At 39.7% G+C, this 17,757-nt stretch overlaps 1 protein-coding gene across 1 annotated transcript; it reads left to right on the forward strand.

The window, feature by feature from the left end:
* Positions 1 to 244: 244 nt before the first annotated feature.
* Positions 245 to 3,566, forward strand: LOC309820953 (serine protease inhibitor Kazal-type 7-like; the record flags this gene model as incomplete). The annotated part of the gene is given in 5 exon segments (XM_082652011.1): positions 245 to 305; positions 1,160 to 1,185; positions 1,982 to 2,054; positions 2,057 to 2,105; positions 3,521 to 3,566. Coding segments are annotated over 5 exon segments (255 nt in total).
* Between the last annotated feature and the right edge of the window lie 14,191 nt (positions 3,567 to 17,757).

The following is a 17,757-nucleotide window of genomic DNA, read 5'->3' on the forward strand; positions in this document are numbered from 1 at the left end:
ACCTTGCATAATCAATCTGTTGGTCAGATAGGAAGTAGCAATTGAGTGACAAGGACTGTATCACCACCCAGGGTGTGACACTGTGCTCTGAGAGCCTCTCAGAGCCAACACTGACTCTGGATGACCTCACAGGAAAGGTGGAGAAACCAAGCATTGCCTTATAAACATGCCCCTTTCCTAGGGTATGGCTGATGCAGTTGTTGTGACGGTCCTGAGCAGCCTCTGAATCACAGCCATCTCCATCATGAAGATCATTGGGGATCTCCTTCTGTTCTGTACAGTGGCCCATCTCTGCACCTGCTCAGGTAAGTTAAGGGTAGATAGTGCCCTGTATAGCCATTAAGCTTGTTCTCTGAAATAGCCCCTCATAGGATGTGAACATCTCAGAGAATGTCTTGTCATGTGGATTTAAAGTATACTGGTTTGTAACAGAAACAGCCCTGGCCTGGAAAAGGAGACACTTATGTCCCACCTGGAGTTGAGGGATTTGGATCTAGTGCATTCCTTTTAAGGATTTCTATTTCCATTCATGGAACCAAAAAAACCCAAAAAAACAGAAAAGCCTTATTTTTTCGTAAGTCTCCCATTTTATTAGGACACTAGAAATTGCTGGTGCTATTAGATACTACTCAGTGCAAAGACTCAGAGAAACTTGGATCTCTCTCCAAATCAATACAGGAGGATTGATATAAAGCATGATTCTCCAAAACCCAGGAGTCAACAATTAAACTTTTAAACAGTGAAAAATTACTTAAATAAGATTCTGATGCCTTGGAGATATTCCATTACATTCCTTTATATCGACTAGGAGGGGGAGAATATCAAAGATGGTGCTTCAGGCTCTTAGAAGTGGTGACTGCAATATTTTTATTGCTATCTGATGTAAAACATTATCAGAAACACGATGAACTCCAGAAAACGTCCCATGGTCAATAAACGGAGGAACTTTGGATGATTCTCTTACTTGAACCAAGGCTTACCTAACCTATTGGCCATTTGGCTTCCTCAGCAAACAGCTGGGTTTTGTGAAAGGACGGGGTAGGTGCTGAAACTCATCACCAGAGAACTACAGAGTCTCAATCGACAGACTTTCTGTTAATTAATGAGATATCACAACTTTGCTTTATTTTTAACATTTCCAACTGTATATCTCTTTCAGAAGTTGCCAGTCTGCCTTTAAAAACAGTGAGTATATTGAACCACATTTTAATTTCAGTTTAATTTCCTGTTTAGTTTTACTTTAATTTCCTATTTACTATATTTAGCCAACAAATACTTATGAAATATATATGTAAGATTAATTCAGTATGCTTGGGGGGGGTGAAAGAGAAGGCAGCCACAGATAAATTGTCTTTGCTTTTCAGAAGGCAGCTGAAGAAATATGACATACATATATGTAAATAACCACAGCCTAAAGAAAATTTTCCAGAATTAAGAAAGAGCAGGAGAGGACTTCTAGCTGAGAAGATGGTGATGTCTTCATGGAAGGGATAACATGTGAGAGGCAAGAGACATTTACCTTGGTTAATTGCACAGACTCTGGATTCAGATCCCAGCCCTACCACTTACCAGCTTTTATGTTAGACAAGTTCTCTTTTTAAGCCCAAATTTCCCTCATCTGTAAAATAGGGGTAATAGTAGAACCTACCCTATTCAGTTGTTCTGAAGGTTAAACAAAGAAATTTCATGTAAGATTTAAGTTTAATGCCTGGCAAAGAAATGCACATATGTGTACACACACACACACACACACACACACACACACACACACACACACACACACACATAATAGAAGTGGTGCTGGTAGTACTAGTATTTGTCAGAGTGGTCATATTATTATCAATAGAAGTAGCCACGGCAGCATCAGAATATTGGAGCTGGGACATCCAAGATGGTACTGTGCTTCCTGTTCAGTAGAGGCCAGGGTAGCCCAGCTTGAGGACCAGGAGAAAAGCAGGACATCCTCCTGTGACTGTCGCAGGTAGACTGCAGCATTTACGAGAAGCACCCAGTGATGGCCATCCCCTGCCCCATCACATACCTGCCTGTTTGTGGTCTGACTACATCACCTATGGGAATGAATGCCACTTGCGTATTGAGAGCTTGTGAGTACTGCACGGGAAGAAAAAGCACTTAGGGCAGCGTCCTCCACTGCAATCTTCTCCTCTTTCCACAAGCCTGCTTAACTCTCCAGAAGCTATACTCTGCCCACCCAGAGAAGCTGGGAGAGATAGAAAACTTGCTGCCTCACAGTCAGATTAGGGTTGAGCCACCTGCTCTGCCAGCTTGGACTGGTCCCTCCATGACAGAACCTCTAATTCCTGTCTGTCAATTGAGAGAGTCTAACAAGACCATGAGCTTCCAAACTGCTGTCCCCAGAGCCCAGAGGTTCTGTAGAGGCAAGTCAGGAGTCACCAAAGAGGTTATGGGGATCGTTTGGGGTGGTCTCCAATCCCAACCAGCTTTGGACTATTTTAAGGAGTAGAGTTCCAAATAATTTCTTATTGGAAGAAAGGGTTCTGAATCCCACACTAAAAAATAATTGAAAACCACTCTTACATGACTTCTAAGAGACTTAACAGCCAACAGATGATTCTTAGATAAACTGTAGCCAGAGGGTCTTTACCCTCCTCAATTTCCTAGTGGCTCTAAATATCTGCAGCCTTAGGGACATAGGGAGGATAAGGCTACCACAAAGATTATATTTTCTTTGATCTAAAATAGGGGAATACAAGCTGTCAGTACTTGGACCAGAATCCCATGAACATGTTTTAAGTATTTTGTTTAGCCTGCACAGGGTTTTGGAAGGCAATAACCACCAGGCAGATGTCACTTCTTTGGTACAAAACAGGCAACTCAGCATTTGCTATCTTAACACCAAGTCCCCTTTGCTCACTGTTAACTCTCTTTTAGACCACTGGATTTTGGCCACTTATCTCAGATCTTGTGGTTTTTCATCTTTGTGACTATCTTATCAAGTTAAAATACGGAGTTAGGGCCTGAGCCCAGAAGGATATGTCTACATACTGATTCCTACTCAGGAACTTTTATTTCACAAAAGGGAAGATTCTCTAATGTGCACAGACACTGGGTCCTCAGCCTAGAAACCAGCCTGTGTCCAAGGACACTGAAGGGGACATGTGGTGGAAGTTCTCCTCACTAGTGCAGGATCCAGCCTCATCACAGGCCCTGCTGACCAGAAAAGGCTGAGGGGAAGCCCACCTCAGCTTCCCTTGTCAGACGTCCCCCTTCTTTGTTGTTTTAAGACACTGGGTGATCAGTCTGGGCTCTGGGATAAGTGGAGGCAGCAGGTGGGATGGAAGTGTCACTGGTCTAGGGACATTCTGCTTCTGCCTCTGTCAGAAACTGCCTGCGGCCAGGACATTCCTTTTTAGGGACTCATTTTCCTCATCTGTAAGATGAGGTTCTGCCTATAATCTCTATAGTTCCTTTCAGCTCTAATATTGTATAAAATTTCCTCTTGTGTTAATGAATCCTGTTAACTGTGTTGTTCCCATAGGAAGAGTACTGAAAAAGTTCAGTTTCTTCGTGAAGGAAGATGTTAACTTCTCCATAGACATGATTACAGAGCAAGGATATTGTCATTGTCATCTTCATCATCCCTGGGCCTTTTCCCTCATGTTGGCACAGGTTCCCAGGGGGTGGGGTTGGTAGGGAGGGGGCAGACACAGATTCAGAGTCATCTTTGCTGGGTGGAGAAAACTGCGCTCTCCTTCAGACTCCCCACCTCACTGACTGACAAATACAAACATGTCAAAATAAACTAAAAAGTACAATGAAATTCTAACAATTCATTGTTGAGGTCTAAGTATCAAATAAAATAATTACGCTTATTAAAAACTTTGTAGAACTATCATCTACCTAGTAACCTTAATAGATCAAAAGATAAAAACCCATTTTAAATGGAACATAAAGAGCAAAATATGTATAACACCAAGAGCAATGGTCATAAATTTTTTTAGGAATGACATGCCTTCATAACTACAAATTTATTCCATAAATACCTTTCATAGTAATAATTTTATAGCAAAAATTATCAAAATAAACCAGTGAACTTTCTGACACAGCTTAAAAAATCTAACTTAATCCTAAGGTTTAAAAAGTATATTTTTAGAATTGGCAAAAAAATTTTCATCTGCAATGAAAGAGACACTATTTGGGTAATTTATTTTCTAATTGTTCTAATGAAACTCTAATTCCTGGTCAAGTCTTCTTTACTTGACATACCAGTCTGTTTTAACAATGATGCTGTGTGACTCTACTCAGGGAGTAGGGCACACTTGTAAATGCTACTCTAAATTTAACACAGCTCTGAACCACCTTTATTATTTTAATTATCAATCTAATTGTGCCACCAACGTCAGCTATTCCATGTTAATAAATACCGACCCATGATTTTAGACTCCCAACCCTCTAATCCTAATGTTAAATGCATAATTTATCCATAAACCTAGCCAGTTCATAGTGTTTAACTCAAATCTATGCTTAACACTAAGCTCACAATATTTGACTCCAATCTGTTAATCACCGTAAGACGCTCAGTAATCTAATAATTCTCAGCCTTTGATGTTTCTGACACACCTTCTCAACCCAATCATAGACATGAAGAACCAGTACGTAAGTGCACAAAAGAGAAGAGATATTGGTCCAGAAATGCTGAGTAGTGAATAAAAACAAAAGACCACTCTTTCTCCTTCTGTTTCATTTCCTCTTTTTCCTATCAAATAGTTTTCCTTTTCTCTATGTTATTTTTTTCTCTTTCTATATATTCCTTCTCTGTGATTTTTTATTGCTCTTTTAACTTTTCCTTAAATTCAATACCTTTTTCTCATTCTCTCTAGCCCCCATAAGTATCTTTTATTTATTCAAGCCTTCCAACATCCATACCTCAAGGTCTGACTGTAAATCCCTTTGCAGCGATGGTCAGATGAGCACATATACCCACATACACCCTTTGGGAAAATTTATATTTTTAGACATTTGTCTCAAATGAAGAGACCTTGGGACCCACCTCCAAAACTTTTATCACATATATTATTCTGTAGTCAAATCCTTACCTAGGTTTGAGGCCTAATTTATAGCTTATATCTCAACATTTAGAAATAAATTCTAATTTCACATAAATCCAAACAATGTTCACCTTATATCTAAATCCCAATTTTTACCTTTTACAGTTACTTCTATAGCGTAATTCTTAACCATTCTCCTCAAAAGCCAACTCTTAATTCTCTCTTTTAACTCAAACCTCGAAATAGAAATCTTTAACATTATTCTGCATACGATTCATTTCATATAAATAAATCTGAGAACCAACACTGAAGTCAGTCCTGAACTTTTAAAACTGTCAACCAAATTTTTTGTTGTCTCTGGGTCTTATTTCTGTTCACTGATTGAATCAAAATGCCTGTTTATATGAATACGGTACTCTGCTTGTGTGTGACTGTGTCACTGGAAGCTATAATCTCACTTTGTGCGTCAATAAGTACTTAGGTATATGGTCACACGTGACTCTTTATAGACGACCAGATCATTGCTGGTGGCCCCAGTGATCTGGCCATAAGAACTGTATTTGAAAGTCATTATGCATGAGAAAATAGTGAGTTACTCATTTTCAGTTTATAAGTATGCAGGTTGTTCCATTTAATATCTTACTGTTGACTATTTACACTGGTACAAATAAGTCCCTGTTGTTGGTTTCCCCAAGTACTGAAAGGCTGAAGTTGAAATAAAACAAAAATTTAAAACACAAGATAACAGAAAAAATAAAACACGGCTAAGGAATTTTCATTTATAACAAAATCATTTTTCAACCTGAACTGTTTCTTTGACTCCAGTTGCTTTAAAGTTAAATGATTTCAAGCCAATTCTGTGCCTCTGTGACAAGCTGCTTCTATCGAGACCTAACTGAGTCTGCCTTACTGCATGTCTCTCTCAGCTTGGGTCTCCTGGTTATCAGTTTGTGCCTAAAAAGCTGCCAGGAAGTGTCTATTTCTAATAGTCTTGTTTATTTCCCACCGTGTCTATAAGCAATCTCATGGAGTTGCCTGAGAGGTGGGACAAGCAAATAAGTTCCTCACCTTCCACAGTCATTCTGCCGCACCAGTGAAGACATGATGCACTTGTGGCTTCCTCAAGCCAATGACCTGGGACCTCTGTGTTCTTTGGGAACTTTGGGGAAGGGATCAGTCTTGCCCACATACTTGGAGCTCTGGATTATAAGCCTGGATCTGGAAAGCCAGATATCTAATCACAAATGTAAATGTGAAGTAAATTTGTTTTTAAAATTTTACATTTCCAGGTTTAGGCCTTGGAGAACACATGATTTTATTTAGTTTTACTTGCTTCTCTGTACTCATAAACATTTGCATCACTGAGGTCTTTATCAACCTCATCATCATTGTCTTCATTATAAAACTCCACCAAGCAACTCATGAGAACACATCGAACCTTTAAATAGAAGACTGTGTGCTTACCCCAACCTGAACATTTACCAGGTGTGTAGCTATGGGTAGGTCACTCTATATGTGCAATATCCTTTTCCTTACTGATAAAATAAAGAGAATAATAATCCCTAGTTTAACCTGTATATTGTGAGAATCAGATGAGATATGCATGTGTACATGCTTTGTAAATTATAAAGTCTGATAGAAATGAAAGGGATGATTATGATGTGTATGCCCTTTCTTCTCCAACATTTACAAAAGCATAAAAACATATACCACATTTTTTTTGCAATATGCTTGGCATGTTAAAGTCTCATGACCAGTAAATTCTCAGGTATTCTTCCTTGGTTTGAGAAATGGGAACATTTCTGTTCATTAGAAATTGATACTAGAAAGTGAAAAGGAGAATATGTAGTTTAAACATATAAGATTATACACATTTACTTATACAGTTTGCCCCATTTGAACATGGCCTCACTTAATAGCATGAGTAAAATTGTAATAAAAATGATATTTACATAATCTCAAGGAATATTATTACAACGTATTTATTAATTTTGAAAGGAAAAAAGAGTAACTTTACATGGAGAACCTGGCAGCTACTAACTTACTCGAGTGATTAAAGTTAGCATCATTAGTGATGGGGCAAATCAACATCATGTATGCACACGTCAGGGGTGGGTCCAGGGGTGTATCTAGCAGCTGTGGACTTTGTTGGTACACTCACCAGGTAGTGGGTGGCATCACAGGATCCCAATGACCAGCACCTGGGAAGGAGTACCCAGAGGTCCCTTTCAAGGCAGGAGCACTCTGGTTCTGCCCACGTAACACCACAGCTTGGAGGCAGATCTAGGGTGAACAGATCCTGGGGGAGCCCTACCACAGAGGCAGACCAGGTCCCAGGCAGCAGCAAAATCACTTCGATTCCTGGAGCCACAACATCCCAGCCTCCAGAGCCTAGCACTAGGTCTGGGACAAACACAATGGAGAAAGGGACGCAAAATTGGGCTGCCTCTGGGCAGAACCACAAACACCTGCACGTGCAGCCCATAGGTTCACTTTGACCACATGGGTCTCACTTGCTTCAGCACTCACCGCCTTGGGGACAGAGCACACATGTAAAGGCAATGGACCCTTAATGAAACCAACCGTCAGGGCTTCTACTCTAAAATCTGGGGAGGAGACCCCACCCTCAACAGGACAGCCACGGACCAAAGAGGAGGCCCCTCCCATCATCCAGTGCAGGCTCTGGTCACCACAACACCATCACACCCCTTATCAAGGGGATAATGGCCAGCACATGCTGAGGAAAGAACTGGCTGGCATCCATACCAAAAATAGCCCTGGCACCAAAAATACCAGACTTACACAGTCTACACACAGATGTTCCCACATAAAAACACCCCTTCAAGGCCACAGTAGATAACTTTTTCTGTCTCTATGAGTTTATGGGAAACAGTTAAGTAACATGAAAAAGCAGAGGAACTATTCCCAATTAAAAGAACAAGAGAAATCCCCTGAAAGAACAAACAACGAAACAGACCTCTCAAGTCTACCAGACCCCAAGTTCAAAAAGGAGGCAATAAAAATGCTGAAGGAAATAAGAAAGATTATCAATAGAAATGCAAATCAGTGTAACAAGGAACTAAAAACTATAAAGAGGAACCAATCAAAATTAGACAACTCAATTGCCAAACCAAGCTGAAAGTAATGAATAGCAGACTAAGTTTCACAGAAGAATAAATAAGTGATCTGGAAGACAGAATAACAGAAATCATTCAATCGTATCAGCAGACAGAAAGACAAATGAAAAGAAGATGAAAGCAACATACGAGATGTATGGGATAATATAAAGTGTGCAAACCTATGCATAATAGGGATTCCAGAAGGGGAAGAAAGAGAAGCGGGGATCAAAAATATATTTGGAGGACTTCCCTGGTGGTGCAGTGGTTAAGAATCTGCCTGCCAACACAGGGGACATGGGTTCGAGCCCTGGTCCAGGAAGATTCCACATGCCACAGAGCAACTAAGCCTGTGCGCCACAACTACTGAGCCTGCGCTCTAGAGACCACGAGCCACAACTACTGAGCCTGTGTACCACAGCTACTGAAGCATGCATGCCTAGAGCCCATGCTTCACAACAAGAGAAGCCACCACAATGAGAAGCCCGCACACCACAACAAGGAGTAGCCCCCACTCTCTGCAACAAGAGAAAAAAGCCCACACGCAGCATTGAAGACCCAATGTAGCCAAAAATAAAATTAATTAGTTAAATATATATATATGTATTTTGAGAAATTACGGCTGAAAGCTTACCAAACCTGAAGGAAAAGATATCCACATATGAGAATCAGAGAGGGTCCAACACAAGATGAACCCAAAAAGACCCACAACAAGACATCATAATTAAAGTGGCAAAAGTTAAAGAGATTATTCTAAAGGCAGCAAGAGGAAAACAAAAAGTTACAAGGGAACCCTCATAAGGTTATCAGCTGATTTATTTGCAGAAAATTTGTAGGCCAGAGGGAGTGGCATGATATATCAAAGTGCTGAAAGAGAAAAACCTGCAACCTAGGATACTCTACCCACCAAAATTATGATTTACAATAGAAGGAGAGATAAAGAATTTCTCAGAGAAGCAATAACTAAAAGAATACAACAATACTAAACATAATAGCAATAGTTAAGTTCTTCTCTAAATAGAAAAGAAGCAAAAACCTATAGGAAAGGGAAAAACACAATAGGAAAGGCAAATACATAAAAGGATTGAAGATCACTTGAAGAAACCAGTACACAGACTAAGAAACAATCAAAAAAAATTTTTAAAGCAATTATAACTATAATCAACAGCAAAAAGATGTAAAATAGGACCTCAAAATCGCAAAATGTAAAGAAGGGAGGAAAAATGTGTAGACCTTTTAGAATGTGTTTCAACCTATACAAGTATCAGTCTAAAGCAAGTTGATACAGCTATGGGTTAACATACTTGAAAAGCAGGGTAATCACAAATCAAAAACATATAATAGACTGACAAAACAAACAAAAATGCAAAAAGAAAGGAACTTAAGCGTAATACAAAAGAAAACCATCAAACCACAAAAGGAAAAACAAAAAGATGACATGAACAAAGAAGAACTACAAAATCGATTGGAAAACAAGGTAAAAATGGCAATAAACACATACTCATCAATAATTACTTTAAATGTCAGAGGACTAAATGCTTGGATCAAAAGACATAGAGTCAAAGATTAGATAAGCCAAGAACTACAATACGCTTCATACAAGAGACTCACTTCAGGGTGAAAGACATATAAGTTGAAAGTGAGGGGATGTAAAAAAGATATTTCAGGCAAATGGGAATGACAAAAAGCAGGGGTAGCAATACTTGGACAAAAGAGACTTTAAAAGAAAGTTCATAAAGAAAGACAAAGAAGGACATTATATAATGATAAAGGAATCAATACCAGAAGAGAATATTACATCCGTTGACAAATATGCCCTGATACAGGAGCACTGAAATATATAAGACAAATACTAACAGACATAAAGGGAGAAATAGACAGAAATACAATAATAGTAGGAGACTTTAACACCCCACTGACATCAATTGACAGGTCTTACAGATAGAAAATCAATAAGGCAACACAGATCCTAAATGACACAACACCAGTTGGACTTAATTGGCATACACAGGACACTACATCCAAAAGAAAAATCAGAATGCCCATTTTTTTCAAGTGCACATGGAACATTCTCTAGGATACATCACATGCTAGGTCACAAAACAAGCCTCAACGAATTCAAGATGACATAAACCATTTCAAGCATCTTTTCTGACCACAATGGTATGAAACTAGAAATCAACCACAGAAAGAGAAATGAGAAAAAAAACCCAAAAACGATTACACAGAGACTAAACAACATGTTACTGAAAAACCAGTGGGTCAATGGTGAAATCAAAGAGGAAATCAGAAAATACCTTGAGACAAACAACAATGAAAACACATCCTTACAAAATCTTATGGGATGCAGCAAAAGCAGTTCTAAGAGGGAGTTCATAGCAATAACAGGCCTTCCTCAAGAAACAAGAACTACCACAAATAGACAACCTAATCTACCACCTAAAAGAATTAGAAAAAGAACAAACAAAACCCAAAGTCAGCAGAAGGAAGGAAACGATACAGATTAGAGAGGAAATAAATAAAATAGAAACTTAAAAAAACCTGAAAAGATCAATAAAACCAAGACTGGTTTTTTGAGAGGATAAACAAAACAAAAACCTCTAGCCAAGCTCAGCAAGAAAAAAAGAGAGAGGACCCAAATAAACAGAATAAAAAATGAGAGAGGGGAAATAACACTGATACCACAGAACTACAACAAAAGCCATGAGAGAATACTATGAACAGTTATATTCCAACAAATTGGACAACCCAGAAGAAATGGACAATTTTCTAGAAACATGCAGCCTACCAAAATTGAGTTAAGAAGAAAAAACAGATAATCTGAACAGACCAATCACTAGAAGTGAAATAGAATCTGTAGACAAAACAAAACAACAAAAAAACACAAAAAACAAAACTCCCTGCAAACAAAAGTCCAGAACTGAATGGCTTTATTGGGGAATTCTACCAAACATAAAACAAGGAACTTGCAAGCTTCCCTGGTGGCTCAGCAGTTCAGAATCTGCCTGCCAAAGCAGGGGACACAGGTTCAAGCCCTGGTCCAGGAAGATCCCACATGCCGTGGAGCGGCTGGGCCTGTGAGCCATGGCCTCTGGGCCTGCGCGTTCGGAGCCTGTGCTCTGCAGCTGGAGAGGCCACAATGGTGAGAGGCCCGCGTACCGCAAAAAAAAAAAAAAAAAAAAAAAAAAAAGAAGTACATCCTTACCATCCCTAGGCCTGAAGGGGAAACAGGAGGAAACCCAGAAAGAGGAAGCCCTCCGTGGAGAAAACGATCTGACAGAACCTGACACACTGAAGGAAAAGTAGTCAATGGAGACCCTATAGGGAGGGCACCTCCCTCCTCGATCTCCTGCCTGCACTCTCCATTGGATGAATTAACCAGGAGCTACAGGGCAAACAGTCCTGTGATAAAGTCCACAGCAGTTAGCGTCCCAGGGCACAGAGCAGGGTGAAGAAGGGAGAAGTGAACTGAAGATATCAGGTACATCCCCTGAGGCTGCTTGGATTTTTCCACTCACCCTGGAAGTGGTTTTCAACTAAAGGCCATTTGGTTATAGAATTAGAGTACTGGAATTTTGAATTTCTAGAAAGGACTTCAGAGAAAAGCCAAAGGCATCCAGATACCAAATGCAGAAACCCTCTTCACAACATCGGTGACAGCTTCTACTCGGACACCTCTAGCAATGGAGAGCTCACCAACTTGACAACTGAAAGCTTTGAATGGTTGGAAATTTCTTCCGTATGTTGAATCTCTATTTCTCCCTTTAGTTTCTACCCATGGGTTCTAGTTGTCTCGCAGTGCCCATATAGAACAAGTCTGTTTCTTCTTCTTAGTGACAGACTATCATAGATTTTTAAATGACTTTCATGGTTCATACTCAGTCTTCTCTTTTCCAGGTTAAACATTCTTGGAAAATATTCTCTTCATCTAAGCATGACATATGACAATACTTACCAATTTGAGTCAAAAGATGGGTTAAGGACTGGCTGTGCCATGGGACCTTGGACCAGTCATTTCAGGTCTCTAAGTCAGAGTCCTCGAAAAGTGGCAAAAATGGAAACAGAAGTAACCCCACTTCATAAAATGAGGACCATGTCATCATATATGTGAGAGGAAACATGTGGTAGAAAGGGCATAGGCATGTGCCAAAGAGTGCTGGTCTCAAATCTAGTCTCACTTTATAATTATAAGCCAGTCACTTGTCATCTTAGAGTTGTTAACACATTTTTAAAATGAGAGTAATATCTAGGCCCATGCATTATATTTGGGAGCTCAGGGCAAAAATTAAGATGGAAGCCCATGTACTGAAAATTTATAGCTAAGACACATTTAAATAAAATTATATCCTCCTACCTTGGCAAATAATAGCTTTATTGCAATATGATAACCCAGGTTGAAAGGTAAAATTCTCAGCCTTCTTAGAATTCTTTCCTGGAATATGGTGGCATGGGAGAAATTGGCCCCGGGTCATCAGTCTCTCTCCTGGACTGCATGGAGTATCTCTCTTCTCTCCACTCCCAATCCTGTCATGCCTCATGAAGAGCCTCATGCACATGGACCTACACACCAAAGCCTGCATGTCCAAACTTCACTCAAACCCCAGCAAATGGTCATGCCTAGGTCACATCTTGGGGTGAAGGGTGTGTATCCCAGCAACACAGGCTGCCTTGGAGAATGGAGCCGAGGAAGACATTTACATAGGCCCTGTAAGCAAAATCAAGTTTGCCTGGGATGGGAATTCAGGAGTTCAGGGTTCCAGGGTATAGTCCAGAAGGAGATTACAAGTGTGTGCAGCACATGTCTTTGACCTACAAGCTCCTAGCCCTATAGGGAGAGGCATGGCTGGAGAAACTTGGGGGTCAAGGGCAAAGAAGTCCCTTTTGCAAAGGTTTAAAGATGGTAGCAGTGATACTTAATTTTCAAAACTACTGTAAGAATTAGCATGGAAGGGAAGTACTTAGAACATATAAAAATGTTAGCAATATTAAAACATATAAACGTTGTTGTTGCTATTGTTCCTGTTGCTGTTATTAGAATATGCTTGGAACACCATTAGGTACTACCGGAACACAGGTAGCATACTGGTAAAGCTGACTCCTTCGGACTCTAAAAGACCTTGTCATTCATTATAATATCAGGGAGAATCTACATTTATCATGGCTGTTAGTTTGAAGAAGCTCTTCTGGTCTTAAGTACTTTAAAGTACAGACCAGCAGTACACGCGGTATCCCTGAGAAGTTTGAGTCTTGTATTCCTATTTCTACTTTCGGCTGTAAGCTTTGTATTCCTAAATGAAGCCTTCTCCCAGCTTGGCAAAAACTTCTAGCATGCTTTTACCATCTCAAATCACTAAGAGATGATTTACTAATCAAGATGAATTACGAAAATAATGCAAGTACAGGAGGCTTGGCTGACGCTGCTAGGTTACCTGTCTTGACTTTACCTCACTGCCCCTGGTCACCTCAAGCAAATGAGAATAGCACTTGCCTCCTGTCCCTTTGCCTTTGCTTTCCATCTGTCTTCAGTGTGTATCTCCCTTTCAGCACTGCCCTAGCCATGCCCCAGACAACGGCAGCCCCATGACTGTCTTCTGCCCAAAGAATTCTCAGATATTGTCACCTCACAGTTGCCTGGCAGACACTGTGAAAATGCGTTTTTATGACTATCAAGAAATCACAGAATCTCAGTGCTTGAAAAAGACCAAACACCTTTAATTTTTCCATTCAAAGAGGAATCTGATTCCATATCTCTGAGAGATCGTTATTCAACTTTTACTCCTGTCTGGATAGCCCTGAAGATGGGGAATTCAGGCCTCCCTAAGGCAGCCTGTGTCACTGTTAGGTATCCTGAAGATTCAGAAAATTGTTTGCTCACTATCTTTTAACCACTCATATGCCAGGCACTGGGCTAGGGGCCCAAGATGCAATAGTAAGATCATCCTTGTCCTCAATGAACTCTTTATGTTGAGCCAAAATGTTAAATAATAGAGTGGTTAAGTTGTTGAGCTCTGGAGTCAAATTTCCCAGTGGGGCATCCTGGGGAAATCTGAGAACTGATGGTATTTTTAAAATAAGACTTCTTTCCTTAGGAGTTAGGCCTGATTTTCTCATGTGTTTGTTTTGGTAACAATATGAATTAAGCCCTGTTGCACCTGGTCATAACACAACCTTCAGCACAGAATTACTGCTTATTCATGATCTGCAGGACGCTACCTTGTTATACAAGCCACATATTATAATAGAAATCACATATAATGGACTTGAGTCTCCATGCATGCACCCTGGTTATTTATTTAATATGTTTTATGTTAAATATGAGATAGCAGATGCTATGAACAGGGAAGTAGGAATGGGTACGGTAATAATAAAGGGTAAAGAGATCACTCTAGGAAAGGATAAAGATGGCAGAGTAGGAGGATGTGGACTTCACCTTCCCCCAACAAACACATCAAAAATATATATACATGTGGAATAATTCTCACAAAAACCGGGAGGCAGAAGATCTCTTATATAACCAAAGCTGGAAGAAAGATCCCCATGTAACAGAGTATAATGGCAAAAAAAGGGGGGGGCATCGGGATGGGACTAGTGTCCCTAGGAGGGATCTGTAAAGGATGGAAGGTTCACACAAGTGGCCCCTCACCCTGGGAGGCCTCCTTGCCTGCTGGGAGGTCCACCAAGACAGAAAGAGGGGCAGGAGGGTTCTGGACTAGGAGTGCGCATTGCTGGCTTGCTAGCAATCAGGGTGGAGAGAGAACAGCACTGACAGCTGCCTCCTTGCTACACTTCCCAGTCCAAAGTGCACACTGGGCAGAGCTGCTGGTACAAACTGCACCTAGGCACTGAATCTTGGGAAGATGGGCCCTGGGAGACGACTCAGTCTAGCTGTGCAAAGACTGCCAAGAGGGCCCCCAACAGGGCTGTGACAGGCACAGAGCAAAGAGGAGGCCCCACTGAACATCCAGGCTCTGGACACCACAACACCATCACACCCCCTGTTAAGGGGATAACAGACAGCACACTCTGAGGAAAGACGTGGCTGGCATCTACACCAAAAACAGCCCTGGCGCCAAAAATATAGGACTCACACAGTCTACGCAGGGACACATAAAAACACCCCTTCAGGGCCACAGTAGATAACTGTTTCTCATAAATTCATAGAAACAGAGAAAGCTAAGTAAAATAAAAAAGCAGAGGAACTATTCCCAATTAAAAGAACAAGAGTTATCCCCTGAAAGAACAAATAATGAAACAGACCTCACCAGTTTACTAGACATTGAGTTCAAAAAGGAGGTAATAAAAAAGCTAAAGGAATTAAGACTGTAACAGTCTTACAGTCTTACAGTGAAATGCAGATCACTGTAACAAAGAACTAGAAACTATGAAGAGGAACCAATCAAAATTAGACAATTAAATTGCCGAGATTAAAAACCAAACTAAAAGCAATGAATAGCAGACTAAATAATGCAGAAGAATGAACAAGTGATCTGGGAAAGAGAATGATGGAAATCAACCAATCAGAACAGCAGACAGACAAATGAAAAAAAAAAAAAGAAAGCAAAATATGAGATATATGGGGTAATATAAACCCCTATGCATAATAGGGGTTCCCGAAAAAGGGAATTGAAAATATATTTGAAGAAATTATGGCTGAAAACTTCCCAAGCCTAAAAAGAAATAGATATCCATGTATGGGAAGCACAGAGGTTCCCGAACCAGATAACCCCTAACAGACCCACACAAGGACATATAATTAAAAATGGCAAAAGTTCAAGATAAAGAGAGGATTCTAAATGCAGCAAGAGAAAAACAGTCAATAACGAGGGAACCCCCATAAGGCTATCAGCTTATTTCTATACAGAAACTTTGTAGGCCAGAAGGGAGTGGCATGATATATCCAAAGTCCTGAAAGGGAAAACCCTGCAAACTAGGATACCCTACCCAGCAAGATTATCATTTACAATAAAAGGAGAGATAACAGATTTCTCAAAGAAGCTAAAACTAAAATATTAAATACTAAACACTAATACTAAATACTATTTTAGTAATACTAAACCTCACCTGGAAGCAATAATGAAAGACCTTCTCTAAATAGAAAAGAAGTAAAGTTCTACAGGAAAGGGAAAAACACAATAGGAAAGGCAAATATATAAAGGAACTGAAGATCACTTAAATAAGCCATTACATAGATTAAAAAACAATCAAAAAACTTTTTTTTGTAAAAGTGAAGAGAAAAAGGATAAATGTGAAGATAAAAAATAAAACAGGACATCAAAATCACGAGATGTGGGGTAGGGAGTAAAAAATTGTACAACTTTTAAAATGTGTTTGAACTTATATAAGTCTAAAGCAAGTAGATATAGTTATGGGTTAACACACTTGAAAACCAGAGTAACCACAAACTAAAAACATAGATTCACAAAAATCAAAAAGAAAGGAATTCAAGCATAATACAAAAGAAAAACATCAAACCACAAAAGGAAAAACAAAAGAAAAAATGAACAAATAAGAACTACAAAATCAACTGGAAAACGAGATTTAAAATGGCATAAGTACTTACTTATCAATAATTACTTTAAATGTCAATGGACTAAATGCTCTGATCAAAAGACAGAGCGTCAGACTGGATTAAAATAAACAAGAACCTACAATATTCTGCCTACAAGAGACTCAGCTGAAGGCAAAAGACTCACATAGATTGAAAGTGAGGGGATGGAAAAAAGATATTTCATGCAAATGGGAATGATAAAAAACGTGAGAAGCAATACTCATATCAGACAAAATAGACTTTAAGCCAAAGTCCATAAAGAAAGACAAAGAAGGACATTATATAATGATAAAGGAATCAATAAAAGAAGAGGGTATTACACTTGTTAACATATATGAACCCAATATAGGAGCACCGAAAACACAGCAAACAAGTACTAACAGACTTAAAGGGAGAAACTGACAGGAGTACAATAAAAGTAAAAGACTTTAACACCTCACTGACATCAACAGAAAGATCTTTCAGACAGAAAATTAATAAGGCAACAGATACTAAATGATATAATAGGAGAGCTAGACTTAATTGATATCAACAGGACATTACATCCAAGAAAAGCAGAATACACATTCTTTTCAACAGTGCATGGAACATTTTCTAGGATAGACCACATACTAAGACACAAAACAAGCTTCAACAAATTTAAGGGAATAGAAGTTATTTCAAGCATCTTTTCTGACCATAACAGTACGAAATTAGAAATCAACCACAGGAAGAAAAATGGGAAAAAAACAATCACATGGAGACTAAACAACATGCTACTAAAAAAACCAGTGACTAGGGCTTCCCTGGTGGCGCAGTGGTTGAGAGTCTGCCTGCCGATGCAGGGGACACGGGTTCGTGCCCCAGTCTGGGAAGATCCCACATACCGCGGAGCGGCTGGGCCCGTGAGCCATGGCCGCTGAGTCTGTGCGTCCGGAGCCTGTGCTCCGCAATGGGAGAGGCCACAACAGTGAGAGGCCCACGTACCGCAAAAAAAAAAAAAAAAAAAAACAGTGACTGAACAATGAAATCAAAGAGGAAATCAGAAAACACCTCAAGACAAATGACAATAAAACACAACCTT

Source organism: Grampus griseus (assembly GCF_964374135.1).
Source record: "Grampus griseus genome assembly, chromosome: 3".
NCBI classification, from domain to species: Eukaryota; Metazoa; Chordata; class Mammalia; order Artiodactyla; family Delphinidae; genus Grampus; species Grampus griseus.